Below are 19,021 nucleotides of genomic sequence, written 5' to 3'. Positions count from 1 at the left end.
TGGGCCTCCCTGGGGCAGCCCGCTACAGAGTGGCTGTGGTACAAGGGCGTGAGGAGGTGCGCGTCCTTTCAGGGAGGTTCTAATATGAAGGAGACAGAAGAGAGGGTCAGCCTGGCTCCTCAGACAGAGGCTCCTGCCACCGCTGAGTGGCTCTGGCCATGCCAGGCCCAGGGAGGTGCAGGCGGGGGCTCCCCGGGGAAGAGCAGATGGGGCAGCCAGCGAGCCTGGGCTGTGTGAGGAGCAGTGAGGGGCAGCCTGGCAGGGAGGATGCAGCTAAGACCCCGCTGCACGCCCTGCAGAGGAAAGGGGCTTTTCTATCCCCTTCTCCCGACACCAGCCTCCCCACTCCAAGGCGACCAACGTGCCCCAGACCAGACCAAGCGGGACATCCCAACCCCATCAAGGGCTGGCAGTACAGGGGGGGGAGGGGGCTCCTCGCTTGGGCACAGGACCCAAGCCCACCCAGTGGGCGGCAGCCCTGGGAATGTGATGGACCCAAGGGGAAAGGAGGCCTCGCCAAGCCCCCGGAAGTCGGCAGGCTTCCAGCCACGAGCAGCACGATGGGACGTGAAGAGGTAGCCGACCCCCTTCCTGAGGGGTGAGGGCTGCGGTTCACACAAGCCCAGCCTCAAGCCCGTGCCCCTCAGCACTCACGTTGTTCTTCCCTTTCTGCTGCTCAACGGCCTCCTTGAGCTCAGTGGCCTCCTCCTCCAAGCACCGCACCTGGGACTCCAGCTCCTTGAGGCTGAAGGGAGAGAGGGACGGCACCGCTGGGCTCCCAGTGCCCACAGTGTCCCCAGGCCCTGCCTCCGCAGGGCCCCTTCTGCTGCTCAGATGCCCACCCTGAGCCACTCGGCTGGGGTCAGTCCACTCCCGCTGCCCCCAACCACCTCACAGGGCACAAGCTTTCAGGGGAGCCCAAGGAACCACCCCCGCCCCATCCTCCCCACTCATCCCAATGGCCCGGGGTCCTGGCTGCATGCAGCCCCCAAAGGCCACCAGAGTTCTGCCTGGTGACACGGGCCGCTGGGGCCGCAGAGGTCGGAGCAGCCACAGTGGCCAGGGAAGGGATGTACCCAGCCAGCTTTCTCTTCTAGTGAACTGAGCCCTGTCCCCTGGTACGCAGCTCCTGCTCGACCTGGTCCTGCTCTGTCCCCACAGAACATGTCAGCTGGCCCTCCAGAGACATGGGCGGGGCCTTCTCACAGGACTGCTGAGCAGGAGACTCATGTGGTGCTGTCCCCTTCCCCCCCAGCCCCCAACCAAGACTCTGGACGCTACTGTTCTCCACCGCGTACAGCAGAACCATCCTTCATCCAAAACCTAAGTCTGCAGAGACCCAAAGGCTCCTCCCTCAGGTCTCTGCCCAGGCTCCGGGAATCAGCCCCAGATTACCCCCCGACACCATGGCACAGGTGAGATGTCAGTCCCATCTTTTCACGCTTCTCCCCACACTCAAGAGCCCAGTGGGCCTCGAGCACCCTCATCATCCACAGAGTGAGAGGCTGATACCGCTAGAGCTGGACTAGCCATTCCAAGGAGCAGGCTTCAAACAGGCACTTTCGTATGTCAGGTTCTACATTAAGTTTTAGGACAGGGAAGGTCTGAGGAACACGTGAAATCTAAAGTCCAGAAGTGATTAACTTGGATTGAAATTTGGAAGGAAGCCCCCACCCGAGGATGTGCCCACCAGAAGGGGCTGCTGCCAGCCTCAGGGGGCCACTGCCAGCCCGATGAGGACATACTGATCTGTATTTGTTCTCATGGGCCACCGTCAAAAACGTTTTGAAAACCACCATTCTAACGCATCTTAGGGCTGAGCAATCTAAGTGCGGGCTGAGCACCCTGCCTGGGAGCAGCTGCCACCATGGCACTGCCTCACCTCGTTACTCTAAACCGGCTGTCAGGAAGGCCTTCAAGTCAGTTGACTCCTTGGGCCTTGCTTTCAGGCCCAAGGAACCTTTGACCCCATCCTTGAAGCTGTGCCGGGAGCCCTCACAGCTTTTCCCTCAAGCCCCCTGCGTCACGTAAGCGCCTGCAGCAAACCACCCCATGAGCAAATGCAAAAGAACGAGACCCCGAGGAGGAGGAGGCAGCAGGCACGTGGCAAGGACACGCCGACAATCACCCCCCCGGGTGGCCACTGCCCGAGTTCCAGAACACCTGGGTGGGATCACTCATCTCCACCCAGAACAGGACGGCCTGACCTAGACACAATTTTCTGACAAATTCAGAACACTTAAAAAACCAATTTCTGCTAAACACATCTGCACGTTGCAAAAAATGAGGATTAACCATATTTGCAATGTGATTTAAGCACCCTACACATTTGCTGTGTGCTCCCCGTGTGGTCCAAGAATCTGATCTTAAAATACAAAAGCAAAAAAAAAAACCAAACCCCAAAACCCAAAAAACCCTAATCAAACACAACCTCTCTGCTCCAACAAATACCATGAGAAACGAAGTCCACCTGAGCTTTCTGCAAAGCAGCACACTGGGAAACGGACATGGAGAGCTTGGTTCTGGGTCTTCCACAAGGCATTTTGGGCTCTCTGGCTTCCTTCCTCAGCCCCCAAACACAGAGCCTGAAGCTAAGAAAGAACCAGGCGCCAGGGCCTGAGGAGGCACAGGGGAGGTGACTCACTGGCAGCCGCCCAGGGAACCTTGTCAGCTGACAGTCTGGGCCACCCTTCATGCCTCTCTGCCGGTGGCTACCGTGTGGAGCCCTGGCCATGGCAGCCAGGACCCAGCTCCCAAGCCTGTGGCCATCTGCCCAGGGATGCGTGTTCCAGAGGTGATGGCCAGGGACTCTGAGCCCCACAACTCAAGCCATTCCCCCCAGGTGTTGGCTCCAGCCTTAGCAACAGCAAACAAACAGTCCTCCGAGCACAGCCTGGTGCTGGGTCACTCACCAACGCCGAGAGAAAACAAGGTCTGTCAGCAGTGAAGTTTACCTTGTGGACAATCCTGTGACTTAGCTCCCAACTGCACGGACATCACAAATCTGGGCAGAAAGCCGAGTGACCCCCTCCCCCGACCCGGGTTCTCCATCTGGGTGTGTAACCCTCGCTCGCCTTGGAGACCCTCTGACCAGCTAGTCCTTCGTACAAGACACGGATGGATGGACAGACGGGAGGAGGCATAAGGTCTGCCTCCATTCTGCCTCTTCCTGGTCTTTATGAGACCAGCCCCTCCCTTCCCGTCATCCAGACTTGGCTTGAACATTCCCCCTGCCTCAGAGAGGCTTCCCTGATCATCCAGTCTAAAGCCACACCTGGCCCATTCAGAGGTCAGCAAACTACCCTGGCTGAGGCACCTGCCACTCTCCACACAGATGAGTCTCGCTCCTCCAGAGGAGGCAAGGAGCTCTTTGCAAGGATGACCCTCGTTCCCACCCAGGTCTGCTCCCTGTCCTCAGGGCCACTGGAGGGAGTGGGGAAAGGCAAGAGCCTGACTGCCCCGTGCTGAGGCTGTGGCCCTCCGTTTCCACTTACCGGGCCTGCTGCTCCGCCTGGCTGGCCTGGAACGAGAGACAAAAAGCGCCGTGGTCACTGTGAGACCAGCCCCTCGTGCCAACTAGTCAGGACAGGGCCCCATCCACTGTCAGCCCTCTCTACTCGGCAGGATGGACTGCGGCCTTCTCCCTCCCCTTCCCCAGGCTGACCTGGGCGGCCTGGGTGTCCCGGGCCTGGCCCGCCTCCAGCAGGGCCTCAATGGACCGGATTCTCTCCGTGAGCTGCGAGTTCTCGGCCCTTGCCTCTTTGAGCTGCCCATGGAGACCGGTCAGCTCCTCGCACTTGCTCTTCACCTCCGCCTCGGAGGACTGCAGTTTGCTGTGCAGCTCTGAGAAAGGACAGCAAGGATGGATGGGGGGGAAACACTGAGATGGACACCCCCACCACCTCTCCTCTGCACACAGCACCCAGGGTTCCCTCCCCTGCCCCCTCTGTGTGCCTAGGCTGCTAAGACAGAGTTGTGACCACTGGGGCATCTTACTAGCTGATGGACAAAGTACCTCTCTAGGACACACGATGCCCTCGGATCACTCCTGGGAAAATGCTGGAAATCTAAAATGGATTCCAGCTGGAGCTGTTCAACATTTGTTCTCTGGGAGACTGGCTTGTATCAGCTGAGTTCTGCTTGGGCAACTGGAAGCCAGCACTCTCGACAAACAACCCAGTCTCCTAGTCCGGCTGCTCCACTTCCCCATGCCCCCCACTTCTCACAGGCCAGCGAGGCCCGTGGGTTCCATACCCACCGCCTCCCAAATCCTTCCCTGGCTCACCAGCACCTCTGGGGCTGCCTGAGCCCAGCCTGTTGCCTTTGAACAGAAGGACTGCAAAAGCTCCAGCCCTGGTCCCCTGGGCCACTCCTGCTCCTTTGGTCCATTCTCCACCCAGCGCCAAAGCATCCGGAAGTACAACGGGCTCATGCCATCTCCGTCCCAGATGGGGTGCTGAGTGCTCACACCACACAGCACCCAAACCTCACGGGGGGGGGGGGGGGCAGGCGGGGTGGTGACCTGGGCCCTGCCCTCTGACCCCACACTGGCCAGCTGCCTTCTTGTTCCAGTCACGCCAACCTTATGCATCTATTTCTTACACAGGCCAAGTTCAAGTTCATTCCCATTCTCAGGGTCCCTGTGCTGGCCATTCTGCCTCTTCCTGGTCTTTATGAGACCAGCCCCTCCCTTCCCGTCATCCAGACTTGGCTTGAACATTCCCTCCGCCTCAGAGAGGCTTCCCTGACCATCCAGTCTAAAGCCACACCTGGCCCATTCAGAGGTCAGCAAATTACCCCAAGGGCTACTCCTGGCCCACTATCTGCTTTTGTAAATAAAGCTTTATTGGAACACAGCCAGGTCTGTCTGTTTATACCTTGCCTAGGGCTGCTTTTGCATTAGGGCAGCAGAGCTGAGCAAATGTGACAGATCCCATGCATGGCTCTTCAAAGAAATAGCATACCAACCCTGCTTTAGGTCATGTTGGCTACTCGAAGTCTGCAGAGCTCAGCGCTACGTGACTTGTCGATGCATGGCCATCTACCTGTGTGTGTCTTACCTGCTAGAACGGGGCCCTGCTGCCTCTGCTTCACTCCTGGCCAAGCCCTGGGTGCCCAGGGCAGTGCTCAGCGCATACTCATGAGCCATCACTGGCCCCGTCTGCTCTATTTCTCCAGGGGCCCTCGGCACCCCCTACTACGCCACGCTCTTCTGATGGCAAAGGTCACCTATAGGCCTAGGGAGACCACGGGCCCACCTTCTAAACCCGGCCTCTTGGGCTGAGTGAACCAGCAAAGCCAGAAAGGTCCAAAAGGAGGCAGTCGAGAAGGCCGGCAAAGGCCTCAGGGGTGCTGCAGCTCACCCAGAACCACAGCTCCAGGCCGGGCCCCGTGGCAAGGGAGGCTCCAGCTGGAGGCACCTTCCACACCCCAACTCCCCAGCCCAGCCCGCAAGCTGTGCCCCTCACACCCAGCGCTCATAAGCTCCACCCCGGCACCCGGGCCTGGCGGCTCTGCTCCCCCCGCCCAAGCCCTTCACCTGGCTGGGCACCACCACCACCTCACAACTACCTGAAGGGCAGAGTCAGGGATCCCACGCTGCCTCACTCGCCAACAGGGCTCACTCATTTTGGGGGTTCCGGCCCGGCAGTGGGGCCAGGGCGGTGAGCAGACCCACATCTGGCGCACGCCTGTAGGCCCGCTGGGAGCCTCGGAGCAAAGGGGCCGCCCTTACCGGCCATCTGCTGCTCCTGCTCCTGGGCCTTCTCGGCGTCTGCCCGCAGGCTGGCGTGGCTGGTCTGGGAGCGGCACAGTTCCCGGCTGACCTCGTCCAGGCGCTTCTGCAGGGCCTCCTCACTCTCCTTGTGGGACGCCTGGGGACCGGGCAGAAGGAAGAAGGCCGTGAGGAGGCCAGACGGAGTCTGGACCCTCAGCTGGCTCTGAGGCCAAGGACCACAGAGAGCCCTTCACATCCTGCCAACCCGCCCCAACAACCATTATAAAATGCGCCTGGATTTCTGACGTCGGCTCACCCACTGAGAACGCCAGGAGGGCCCCCCCACCCCGGCACCTGAAGAGTAAGTTCTCGGGGAGGGGCCTCAGGTGAAGAAGAGTGGTTCCAAACAAGAAAAAGCCCCATTTCGACGTCTGTGTGACACAGAAAGGCTTCCCTCAACCTAAACCTCCAGTCTAACTTGGAGATTTCCTATGTAGGCCCTTCCAAGGTCCACATCTGTTGAGCTCTTTTTCTGGGAAAGCCCTATTCTAGGGATTGTATGTGCATCGGTATGGTTAATCCCTAGCCGGCCCATGACGCAGGTACTACGGTCATGCCCATGTTACAGATGGGGACACTGAGGCTCTGAAATCCCCAGCAGATACCAGGGGCCTCATGGACAACCCCAGGACCACAGAGAAGGCAGCCACACACCCCGCCCTCCCTCACCACTTGTGGTCGGCCGCTCCCAGAATCTCTGGTGTCAGGGAGGAGATGGGAGTCTCTGTGGTCACAGGCTGGGGATGGGAGCCCAAGGCCTCGGAGAACAGGAGACGCTCAGAGTCTGGGGCTTACTGGTGAGAGCCAGGCCGAGGCCTTGGTCCTTTAGAAATGGCACACATTAATGGTGGCAAGCTAGGGGCCAGCGTGGAGGTTCCAGCCCCAGAAGCAGAACTATCCAGAAACCTTTAAAACATAATCACGGCCAGGCCCACCCCGGGGGTTCTGATCTCACTGGTAGGGGCTGACCTCCCTGACATGAAAATCAGCGCACACCAAATTATCCATCTCACTGCCACCCAAAACATCCAAACCGTGTTCCCTTTTAGTCCCTTGTACACACCCAGGCATCAGTCCTCATGTCTGTCGTGTTAGTTCCTTCCACAAGACAGCCCCACTGGCCCACATGCTGTGGCCCAACTTCTGTGACTGAGCTGAAGAAGGGCCCAGAGCCCTTCGGGCCCACAGGATTTCCTCCTCATCCCGAAAAGTTAAATGCACAGCAGGCATGACATCAAGGCTCCTCACACCCAGTCATCCTGCCCCCAAACTGGCCAGCTGGGGGATCCAGAAGTCATCAGGCCAACAAGCAGCAAAGCCCCTGGGCTGATGTTGCCCAGTGCACTTTGGGGACAGGGACAACCTTCCTCCGAGGGAGAACAGCCAATCTCCTGGGAAGACAAGAGCTCCAGGCCACAGCCAGAGGCTGAGAAGGAAGAGTACATACCCAGCCTCGAAGCCAGAGACTGCGGTACCACAGGTGGTGGCCAACAGCGCTGGGGCTAGACCCGAGGGTTCAAACCCCACCTCTGCGTGAACTTGGTACCAGTTACTTAACTTCTCTGTGCCTCAGATTTCCCTGTGGGTAATTACAGATAACAACAGCACCTGCGTCATGGGGTTAGGATGAGAATTAGCCAAGTTAACGCTCGCGGAGCACTGAGGACAACCCTTACCACGCTGAAAGCACCCATTCCTTGCAACCTAGCTCTCCCTGTTACTAGCGAGGCGCAGGCTGAGCGTTCCTGCCCGAGCCCTGCATGGGCTGCCCGCTGCCAAAATCCTGGCTGCCAGCGATGACCCAAGGTGGCCGAGCAAGCTCTGGTCTGTCCCCGCTCGGCACAGAGTAGGCAGAGCGCGCAGGGCGCCAAGAGGGCGGCTCCCTCACTCACCTGCAGCTGCAGGACCTGCTTCTCGAAGGCGGCCGTCTTGGTCTCCAGAGCCTTCCGCTGCTGCTCCTCCTGGCGTGCAGCCTCCGACTTCTCCACCAGCTCCTTGCTGACCTTGCTGAGTTCCTGCCGGAGCTTGGCCAGCTCAGCGTTCTGCCTGCAAGACAGCCACCAGCCCCCAACTGCAGGGCAGAAGCAGCCTCCAGTCCGCTCCTGCCGGACCCAAGAGCTGTCCCTGGGTGATGGGGGCCAGTGGGCGCACCTTCCCTCCAGGGCACCTGCTCTTTCACGAGTGGTTGCCCAAGTCCTGAAGCCATTACCGAAGCCTCTTGTACTCTATAGTCGTGTTGAGTTCTGATGTGTGTTAGTGAAGATGTTCTCCGACTGGCATGGTGTGCGGACCATACAGAGCAAAGAGCAAAATGTGCACAACAATATCCCAAGGCAACCCTGCCCAGAAACAGCCGGAAATTCAGAGAAAGGGGCAAGACACCCCTTCTCCTCACTGATCTAGGACCAAACAAGTTCCAGACGCAGGCTGACTGGCCATGGTACCCCTGCCAGGCGGGGAGGGGGCAGCCAGCTGGAACCCACGCACCCCACTTCCCTCGCCAACTAGACCACAGCTAGGCCCGCAGGCCACCGGAAGTGGGGGGGCTGAGGCACTTGACCAAAGAGACCCTTTCAACACTGCGCAAAAGCTGGATCTCAGGACCTGTGACAAGTCCAGAAGTGAAGGGAGGAAACTTGATTAAACAAAGAAGAAAGGCAGCTCCAGACCTGCCTTCCCCAGTGTGAGGAGGCCTCCTTCACTAGGACACAAGACATCTCTTCAAGGCAGGAACGACTGTCTGGCCAAGGGCCAGTACCAGGCCAAAGGGGACAGACAAGACTGCCCACCACCCTGCAAGGTGGCAGCAGACCAGGTGAAGGCAAGAAGGCCAGCCAGGAGCAGCTGTGCTCTGCTGGTCGAGGGGTAAGTGGCTCCCACCTCTCTGCACCTGGCTTTTCCCAGCTGCACCAGGGTGGCCGTCCCAAAGCCCTCTGCAGGGCCGTCGGCTCACGCTCTAGAAGGCCAAGATTCAAGACGGGAGAGCTTGCAGGAAAGGCTGGACTCCAGCACCTGGGGCCGGAGATGGGAGGCTCGGTGGGCGGCTCCTTGGGACTGCTCTGGAGCTCTGGGCAGGGCCCGGTGCCACCGACCACACACAGGGCAGAGCTTCCACGAATGAGTCAGTGGCTGCCACCTCAGAGTGACAGGTCTACAGGCTCCTAGCTTTCTCAGGAGGCTGCAATGGATTCTACGTGACAGGGGATGCCAGAGCGTCCCTCCCTCCCCACATTCACCTTCTGCTTGTAGCTGCTAAGGAAACCACAGCCACCCCCCACCAACCAACTCCCAGCCTGCTGACAGGCCAGGCCGGAGATGAAGATATGCACACACGCACACCCAGAGGGGACCTCCAGACAGAAGGGACCAGCCTGGGGAAGGAGGCCTTTAGATCAGACTCTGCCCGCCCCCGCCCCAGCTCCCCCTCTGCCCCGGGCAAAACCAAACACACAGACACAGACTCCCCGCCCTGGTCCAGCTCCTGGGCCAACAGTGTCCCCACCTGACTTGCAGCTAAAGGACAGAGGACACCAGTGCCCTCTGTCTTTGTCAGCGCCCCTCTCGGCAACCAGGGATGCTCTGGGGATGACACAGAACCCCAGAAAGTCCCTTTGGGAGACTTCAGGTCAAGAGAAGGCAAAAAAGTGTGAATCAAAAGAAAACGCAATGGGGCTTCTTCTGGGCCAGCCTGTTGAGACTGTAATGCTCAAATCAGGAAGTCTGAGCCGCGCTGCCCTTCATTCGGTGAGGTCACTGCTGCCCTGTGGGGTCGGCCAGCTTACTGGACCCCTTGGCACTTGAGCTCCTGACAGGCAAGGCTGAGAGCAAGAGCCCTGCTAAGCCGGCTGGGCCGAGGGCTGTGGAGGGGTATTTACTCCTTACTACCAGTGCGTCAGAGGCAAATGTCCCTTCCTGCACAGGAGCCCCCATCTCCAGCGGAGAATCCAGGGGCTCAGGCCTACAGAGGGTCCGCACATCCCCACTGAACTCTGATTCTGGACACTCTGCTAGCCCCTGATACTCTGGGCCAGCATCACAAGTTCTGAAAAGCCTCCTATCAGGATGTTGTAAAGACAGACATGGAAGAAGTATCTGCTCCCCAGGAAGTCCAGATGCCAGCACCAGCCAGGACCCGAGAGGCCCCTGATCACGTGGACACTGGGCCCGGGCAGGCTGGGGCTCGCCAACTCTCCCTGGGGCCTTGACCACATGTGAGGATGCTGGCCACGCACCAGAAGGCTCGGCCACTCAGAACCAGACAGGGGGATGGAGAGTCAGGCCAGAGCCCTCAACGGGGTGGGTGTGCAAGGGCACTGCCAGCCCCATGTGCTCACGTGGGGGGCCCACGCAAGGCTGCCACACCAGCCCCACGTCCAGTAAGAACATAGAGTGCACCTGCACAGCCTCGAGGGAGGCTTGCGGAATCCTCCCCAGCTCTGGAGCCCCAGGAACAGGCCCTCATGCTGTCTGAAGGGGGTGCTGAGCTTACTTGCTCTCCACCTGGCTCGTGGCCTGGTTCAACGCATCCCTCAGGATGGAGTTCTCCTGCTGCAGTCGGGCCAGCTGAGTGTTAGGGCCATTCTCCAGCTGCTCCTGAAGAGTCCGGATCTGGAAAGTCAGTGAAGGGGCATCAGAGAGAGCCAGCTTCTGGAGCCAGGCCAGGGAGGTCCCAGCCCACAGACAAATGCACCAAGGGCATCACCTTCTCCACACCAGAGGGGAGGAGGACCCCTTAAAACTGCCCCAGTCCCAGCATCAGGGCGGGGGGGATCCCCAGCACGCATGTCCTCTCTCCCCTCCGCCTCCGTTTACAGCCTCCAGGCAACGAGCACTCGGCCCGAGCCTCAGGCCCGCTCCGGGCTTTGCTGCCTCTGATGAAGCTGTGTTAAGTGCTCTGACACCAAGCACAGAGCCACAAGCCACAGCCTACAACGGCCCCCAGGGAGCCTCATTTCCTGCCCTCTGAAGACCGCTCCCCCCCCCCCCCGCCCCCTTCCCCCCTCCCCCCTCCCCCCGGGCATCCTCCAGCGCCAACTGACCAGGCCCCCCAGCCGCGGCCCACCTTGCCCTGCAGCTGCTGCACCTCCTTCACATGCTCCCGGTAGCTGGCCTGCATGCGCGCCTGCACGGCTGTGATCTCCTGCTCCCGGGCCACGAGCTGCTTCTTCACCTTGGCCTCCCCAGCCGCTGCCTTAGCCTTCTCTGCTGCCAGCTCCTAGGAGAGTGCAGACGGCAGAGAGGCAGTTAGGCGAGTGAGGGAGGGAGCCTGTCAGGCGAGACCAACGTCCTCACAGCCCAGACATCACCTCATCACCTGGGGCTGGCCTCCCTCCTGAGTTCCCAGACACACCAAGCTGGCCACCACAGAGAACCAGCAGGAGACAACAAGGGGTCCCCGGAAAACCCTGCTGGCCTCATCGGTTGGAGGCTCAACGTCAGGCTTTGGCCACATGAAGGCAGCGGACACAGAAAGCTATATAAACACGCCACACGGTCCTGCGCTCTCCTGGACTACTGGCTCAGCCCTGCTGGGGTGACAGCACCCTGGCTAGGCTGGGTCCCAGACGTCCAGGCCCCGGGACGGCTACTCGAGGGCTTGTATCAGGACCGAAGAGGCAGTGGGCCTTGATGCTGGGGTGGGGAAAGAGACAATGCCCGTCCCACCATGACTAGGGGGTTGGCCCCACTCCTGGAGGGCCTGGGTCTCCGGTGCAGCTGCTCGGTCCTCCCACTCAGCCTAGGGAGCACCTGCTCTGCTCAGCGTCAGATGCCCATGGTGAGCACAGGATGCTGGGGCCCGAGGACCCAAAGCCTCAGGCGGAGGCAAAGCACAGGGTGGGAAGGGCTGGTCAAGGGAGATGGGTTGGCTGGAGTCTATGTCATTCCTGAAAGAATGACAATGGCCGGAAGCCATGGGAAGCAGAGTGACAACTGAAGGAAGGCTAATGCAAAGAGGCCCTTGGGGCTGGGGGTGCTCCCCGTCCAGTGCGCCTCCAGCCAGGCTAAAAACTACCTTGGTGTGGGCCCAACTACCCTGGGTGACCACGGTGACAAAGCATCTCACAGATTCCAGGCCCTGTCCCATCCCTATCCCAGGCAAGAGACCAGAGAAGTGGGAAATCCTCTTGCTCTCCAGGCCAGGGCTGCCAGGGAGACACATCCCCAAGGGCCAGAGTGTCCCCTGGGGCTGGGACGGAAGCAAATCAGAGGCTAGGGGAGGAGCTAGGCAGATGCGGTGGCCGCTGGGCGCCAGAGCTGCTATGGGTGCCCAGCCTTCCCTGAGACCATCTGGGACCCCATGGCCTCACCAGTCACACAGTCATCTTCCTGGCCCTGCTCAGGGGGTGAGCCCACAGGAGCATGAGGTCAACACAAAGGGACACTTCACTGATTATCTACCCGAACGGGAGAGGTAGCCACCACTGTGCATCCACTCTGACACAAGCGAGTGTCTCACTCCATTCTCTCAGTAAGATGGGGGTCACGATCCCCATTTTATAGCTGACCTCACGGAGCCCTGGGGGAGATACATCACCCAGGGCTGGGAAGGCTTCCTCTGAGCTGTGTGCTGGCCCTGGGCCTCGGTGGCCACTCACTAACAAGCAGCCTATGAGGCCGAGCCAGGCTAGGTGGCCAGGATCACAGGGGACAGACACAATGACATATGCTTGCGGTGATGACCTCCGGAATCTGGGAGAAGAAAACAGGGCTCTGGAAGGCTTCCCGAGGGAGGGAGGCCAAAGAGGTCCTCAAGGATAAGGAGAAAATATCCAACCAGCTATGCAGCGAAAGGCCTTTGAGGCGAAGGGAGGGGCAGGAGGAGAGGCCCAGGGGCGGCAACGAAAGGCCACGTGTTGGGGGAGCGGATGGAGCAGGCGCTCAGGGGTGCAGGCTCCGGTCTGAGGATTAGGAGCCACTGGCAGAGCTTAAAGAGGGCCTCACAGGACCACATCAGCACTCGGGAGCCCAAAAGGGCCTCCTGGGGCTGCAGGGAGGAGAGTGTGGCCAGGGGAGGGGGGCCTGGCTGGACGCCTCGGAGCAGGAAGGGTAATGAGCACCGAGGGGGTGTCCCCGCGTGGCTCACAGGGCCCTGCAGCTTGCAGACTGGGAGTTACCCTATCAGGTGGGCTGCCACTGTGGTTTTGGAAATCTTGTCAAGTGGCCACCACTGAGAGAGAGCAGTAAGTGTCCAGCATGAGGGGCAGCATCTAAGGGGCCTCCTGTGGGGTACACTCCCGCCTTGCGCCCGCTGCCCTGCCCTCAGTGGCTGGAGATCCCCAGGAATGGAGAAGAAACAGGCCACTGTGACTGTCAGAGGCTGCACCCACTCAGGCATCACACCTCCAGCTCAGCCGAAATTCAAGGGGGCAGGCACAAGGAACTAGCCAGACAGCCACACGGCCGAGCAGCTATGGGAATGCTCACTCCTGTTCTTCTCACTTGACCTTTATTGGGGGGGGGGGGGGGGACCAACAAATTTCACAGGGATTTCTCGTTGTCCGGAAAGAGAATACAGAAGGAAGGCTCCCCGAAGCCACAGACTTAACCACTGGTGTGCTGCCCAGCTGGCCCTCTTTCATGGCACATCCACTCTGGCCCATGGCACGTCACCAGCCAAGGCGGGGAAGCTGCACAGCCAGCTCCTGGGAGCAGGGTGAGTGGCTCCCCCTGTATTTAACCAACGAGCCAAGACGGGCTCACATGAAGGCTGCATGTGGAGAGTCTTGACAGAGATGATGGGGCCCACCGGGCAGAAGCCTACCGAGCTCTAAGGAAGGCCACAGAGACCTGCCTTTTTTTCTTTTCTTCTCCTGGGTGGAGCATTAACCAAGAGTAACCACCCAGAGGCTCATCTTCAGCTCTTGCCATCCCCACTGCACAAACTTCACATCCCTCCAACTGGGGTCAGAAACTCAGGCTGCCTTGTTTCCGACTATTCTCGAACAAGCAGACAGAGGGGCCCTGAGAAAGGGCTGTGGGCCAGACCGTGTGGGACATCACCAGTCCTAGGCCATCTCCCTGGGCCTACCGCCCAGACAGAAAAGGCAGGTAAGCAGCCAGAGGGTGAGAGCAAGCCACAGAATTTTACTGAAAAAGACAGCTTTCGAACTGGGTGGGCTGGGAGAGGTAGGGCTCTCAAGAGAGAGGCAAGGGACAAAGCCCAGTGAGTTCTGACAGGGGTGGCCGGGGGGGTGAGGGGAGTGGCCCCTTGTGTCATGTGTCCTGACACATCGTGAATGATGCCCCCAGCCCTCGGCGGCAGCACGGACCCATGACTATCATTCAGGAAGTACAAGTGTTACCTGGGTGGCAAGCCGTCAGCTGATGCTAAGGAGCCAGCCACTTCCCCGCAGGTCTGCTCCACAAACAGCAGAAAAGGGGAGAAGAGCAGCTCCTTCACTCCCCTCCCCACGAGTTTTTGCTCCAATTTTCAACAAAACCACCGTGGATCCACTGGGCCCAACCTCCTTTCAGGGTGCGTACCCTAAAAAGATGGCCCATCACAAACTGAGGGCCCTAAGCCCCAACTTAACGTCCATACATTCTTAGTCACGTGGTCATGGGGAGGGGCTGCCACCCCCACAGCTAGCCAAGGGTCGGCACAGGCAATCCAGCAGCAGGTCGTCAGGCTCCCAGCCAGCCACAGACGCACCAATGTGGGGGGCAGTCGCAAGCCGGCAGGCCCGAGCCGGGCGCCAAGGCGGGAAGGCCGGCCCACAATGCAGGGGCAGCACTGGCCACGGCCCGGGGGTGCTCGGGACAGGGCGTGCACGCTGGTGTACCTTGTTGAGCTCCCTCAGTCGGCTCTTGGCGACAGCCGCGTCCTCCTGCTCTGTGGCCAGCAGCTTCTCCTTCTCTTCCAGCTGGCGCTTCAGAACTGCCACGGGGTCGCCCTTCTGAGTGGCCTACAAGTGCCCACAGAGCAGCGTTAACAGAGGGGCTCCACCAATTAGACCGGGACCCACGACAAGAGAGAGCAGGGCCCTGATCAAGTGGGATGGGGCTTCTATATGAGCCGGTTCTACCCCGACTCCACTCACTTCTGGGAAAGGCACCCCGACCTCAGCCACCCGGGCTGCCAAGCCTCTAGGCCCACTGTACTTAGGAGCTCTTTAGACCAAAAGCTTCGGTTCTCTGGGCTAGTTTTTAGGGGCATGGTGTTTCCCACTAACTGGGGCCAATGGTGGCCAGGGCCTCTTCCTACCCCACTGAGGGGCAATGAGTCACTGCTTCCGGTGCCCACCCCTTAGCTGCTATGTGAAGCCTGCAGGCTGCTAGCTGAAGTGTGGAGACCTTGGGAGCGGAGATCTACTTTGGGGATAGTGGCCTGAGGTGAGTCCGGGACTGTCTCCTTGGAGGACTGGTCCTCTTGACCTCCTCCAGTCACTCACACGCCAGGAGACACCCTTCCCTCCCCCAAGGCCCACTGAGGGAGGAGCTCCCCTGTGACTGCACCATGTGTCCACCTCAGCGAGGGCCAGGAAGGGAGTAAGCCCCACTGGCCTCAGGGCAGGGGCCACTGGCCTGACTCTCAGGACACCCCCCGACATCAGTAACCACTAGTGTGCCACAAAATTCTCTAGCACAATTACCTACAGTTCCGACTCTGGAATAAGGAACAAACACGTGCCACGCAGCATCTCCCGGGGGCAGCTCACTTGCCGCCACCACCACAGGGCAAGTGCGAGCCTCTGAGGTGGCCCCCAGTGGCAGTGGGACAGCAGAGGAAGGTGCTTCCAAGACCGTCACAGGGCCCCCTGACCACACAGTGTGTCCCTATACCTTCTGTCCTGCATCCGAGCCCCAGCCACAAGCCAGCTGGGCCGCAGCTCCCGTGTGCCCCGTCAGGCGCGTGTAACACAGAGCCCGGCCCTGGCCCGTAACGGCCTTCCTGTCTCTGTGGCTGGGCTGGGGCAGAAGCCAAAGCGTGTGCGGGGTGAGTCATGCAGCCTGTGTCTGAACAGGGGTGGCAGTGTTCTGCCGAGAGGCAAGTGGAGGCTATTTTATGACCTCTGTGCATCTTAGCAAGCCGCTCACGGCCAGCCCAATGGGATCATTCAGGGGAGGCTGGGGCCCCAGGGCCAGGCGAGTACTGCAACTCGCCGGCTCTAAGCGGAGAGCAGGGAGGGTTGGGGCCACCTTATGCCAGGTGTCCTGAATGATGCCAGCCTTCTCGGACAGGATCTCAATGAGCCGCTGGGCCTCCCCCTCGTTGAACACCATGCTTCCAACCGTGGAGACCAGCGTCTTGTAGGGGAGGTAGAGAGGGCTGTCGGAGTCCGGCGGCCCTGTGCAGTGAGAGAGAAGGAGCAGGGACTTACCCTCAGACCCAGCAACCAAGCTGGTTCTGCCTCGAAGCAGCAGGGCCAGGCAGAGCCGAGGGCTGTCCAGCTGCCTGGCACTGTGCAGGCTGAGTGCAGAGCCTGCCTGGGTTCCCCAAGCTCTTTCGGAGTACTGAGAAATGGACCAGACTATGGGTCCCTGCACGGTCCTCCCAACTGCCCAAAGACAGCAGAGGGGGAGAGGTCCCCGAGGAAAGAAAGGCTGTTTTCCTGGATTGGGGGAGATGCCCCCTCCTATGTTATCGTCAAAATGAACAGAATTAAGCAAGGCATACTTTCCCCAAAGCTACTTTTTTCCTTCCTTCTTTTTCCAGCAAACTGCTTGGTCCAGTTCTCATCCCACACGGCCCAGCAAGGTTAAACGCCCTGCCATGACCGAGCCCCACGGCCCCGGCCCCTCATGCACACAGACCCCAGAGCCGTAAGAGTTATGAGAGGAAGACAGAAAGCAAAGGCTCTTATCTCTCAGGCTACACCTCTGTGGTCCAGGGCAGAAGGAGGCTCTTCCCAGTCACTGGGTTCAAACACTATCTCCGGCTTTATGAAGCCTAAGGCCGGTTTTAGGAGAGGGGAGGCTGGGCTTGGTTCTTTCCACAATGGGCCTGTCCACTTGTCAGTCCATAAGTGACCTTCTGGAGGCCAATAGCCACCTGTCACTTCTGCAGTGCTCCTGGTGTCCCCCACCACACACACACACACACACACACACACTCACACACACACACACACACACACACTCACACTGCAGGCTCTCAGGCAGCCTCGAAGACAGGACAGGGTGAACTGAGGTGCCCCACCTGGCAGCAACCCCCCCCCCCCCCGCAAAATGCCTGGATCTTCTCCACAGCCCACTGACTGGGGAGCCACAGAGGAGTGACATAAGGGAAACAGGCCAGCCTGCCGAGGCACCTTCGGCTAAGCCCACCTCACTGAGGACAATGAATGGGGAAGGTTTCCATGGCAACCCTAAATTCTCTGGCCTGTCACAATATTTTCACTGACTAGTCACAATATTTTCATCGCAAGTCAAAGCAGTCAGCATGATACCTTAACGGGGGGAATGTGGGGCGTGGGCGAGCTGGTTGCTATGAGCACCTTCGTCGTAGAATTTCTTACCCCAGTGAAGCTGGGGAGAGTAAAAATAACCAGGCTGAAAGACCTAAGCGCTCAAGGGTGTCACGAAAATGAGGCGGGGGTGGGGTGCACGCTCCCTTCAGCCTCTCTCCTTTTCATTGAGATATGTATATAATATGAAATAATTTTAGTGGTAAACTTATACACACTAGAAAAAACATTCTGACTACAGCTGAGCCAAAAACAAAGCAAAAGCCCCCCTCGAGTTCACTATTGGAAGAAAACCCCACTGTTAGCATTTTGGTTTACAAGCCCCCCTGCTTTTCCTCCTCAGCCTGTAGACAGAGGCTTACTGCCAAGGTTTTCCAGAAGAGGGAAGTCTACTCTTTCAAAGACACAGCTGGAGTCAGACGGGGCAGGACAGCCCCTCTGAGGCTGACCCCTGCAGTGTCCCTTCCTGACTCAGGAAAGGTCTACTCCTGCGCTGTCCCAACATGCCGGCCACCAGCCACGCAGGGCTCCTGGGCACTTGAAATGCAGCTGGCGTGAACCTGGGTGTGCTACAAAGTACCAGTACACCCCAGGTTTGGAAGACTTGGTATGAAAAAAAAAAGTAAAATATCTGTAATAATTTTCTGTATCGACTGCATGCTGAAATGATAGTACTTGGAGTAAACTGGGTTAAATAAAATATATCACAAATTAATTCTCTTTGCTTCGTGTTTGCCTTTTATTGCGTGGCTACTAGGAAAGTCTGAATTACATACAGAGCTCACAGGTGCAGCTCACACTGTCTTTTCTGGTGGACAGGCTGGGCTACTCCTTTCCAGCCCTGGGACCCTGCACCCCAAGCATGCCCTGCTAAAGCCGTGGTGGCCCCTGTCCCTACAGAGGCCTCACACCAACCAGGGGCTCAGGCCTCTCTCGAAGACTCGCCTAGAAGGATGGTGGATAAACCCTTCCTTCGAGGCCCCACAGTCCCTCCTGCACTGCGTCTAGATAAAAGAGCTATGCTTCGCCATGGGGCTGCTTCCTCACAGACCTACTCCAGTGGTCTCAACTGCGCTGCCCTCCTGGAGGGCCAGGGAGATGGACCCCAGCACGTTTCCAAGAGTATTCTGTGAGTGCCATTCACCTTTATGCAAACTTTCTAATCTAATTCTATTACATTTTATTAGATATTTCAGTGAACCAAGTCACAAAACCCTGAACAAGTGAAACAATCCAAAGCTACGTGCCCCAAAATTGAACTCTCCCTTGCCCCTTGCCCAATCTCCCCAGAGAAACTTCCATGGCCTTCCCTATGTTCATATGGACACTATCTTTTAAATTATATTTAGAGAGCCACAACTTTACAATTTTTCATTAAGTCTTTTAGGTAAGAATGGTGCCGTCTTTACTCTCCCCAAAGCAGGGGAAGTAAAAATGAAAGAAAAAAGTACTTAGAAGCAGAAACCAGAACTTCAGGACTCCATGTGAAATGCATTTACTTCTGCGTTTCAAGATCCTCTCACCAAACCAGTGGCACTAAGCTCACTTTGATGCTTCTTCCTGGGAAATGGGCACACTGACTCCCACCAACAAGTAATGTGCTAACAGGAGCTAACACATGCTGGAGCGTTACACATCTCCAGCAAATACGCGAAGAGTGAAATCTTAAGGCACTAAAATAAACTTGTCAAAGACCAATGTCTTGTCTGTTAAGCCACCAACCTGCTAAAGACCATGAGCCGGTGAATCCTAGTGGGGTCAGCTCCCTGAGGGCCTGCTCCTACAGCCCTATGCTTTGCCCACCTCTGTGAGTCTGAAATACCAGGAATGGACAAGC

General features: G+C 58.6%; 1 protein-coding gene across 4 annotated transcripts in view; it reads right to left on the bottom strand.

The window, feature by feature from the left end:
• RRBP1 (ribosome binding protein 1) overlaps window positions 1-19,021 on the bottom strand; it is a 64,108-nt gene that overhangs the window by 10,261 nt on the left and 34,826 nt on the right. For all 4 annotated transcript variants that reach the window (XM_035728954.1, XM_035728953.1, XM_035728955.1 and 1 more), the window contains exons 3-11: window positions 15,917-16,065; window positions 14,560-14,682; window positions 10,839-10,991; window positions 10,266-10,384; window positions 7,669-7,822; window positions 5,735-5,873; window positions 3,665-3,843; window positions 3,495-3,520; window positions 655-745 (exon numbers count right to left, since the gene is read on the bottom strand). In XM_035728954.1, coding sequence (XP_035584847.1) covers window positions 655-745; window positions 3,495-3,520; window positions 3,665-3,843; window positions 5,735-5,873; window positions 7,669-7,822; window positions 10,266-10,384; window positions 10,839-10,991; window positions 14,560-14,682; window positions 15,917-16,065 — 1,133 coding nt within the window. The remainder of the gene's footprint in view (window positions 1-654; window positions 746-3,494; window positions 3,521-3,664; window positions 3,844-5,734; window positions 5,874-7,668; window positions 7,823-10,265; window positions 10,385-10,838; window positions 10,992-14,559; window positions 14,683-15,916; window positions 16,066-19,021) is intronic.

This window comes from Zalophus californianus, chromosome 8 (genome assembly GCF_009762305.2).
Source record: "Zalophus californianus isolate mZalCal1 chromosome 8, mZalCal1.pri.v2, whole genome shotgun sequence".
Classification (NCBI taxonomy): Eukaryota; Metazoa; Chordata; class Mammalia; order Carnivora; family Otariidae; genus Zalophus; species Zalophus californianus.
The sequence above is the reverse complement of the archived record's forward strand: the minus strand, read 5'-3'. Positions and strand labels throughout refer to the sequence as shown.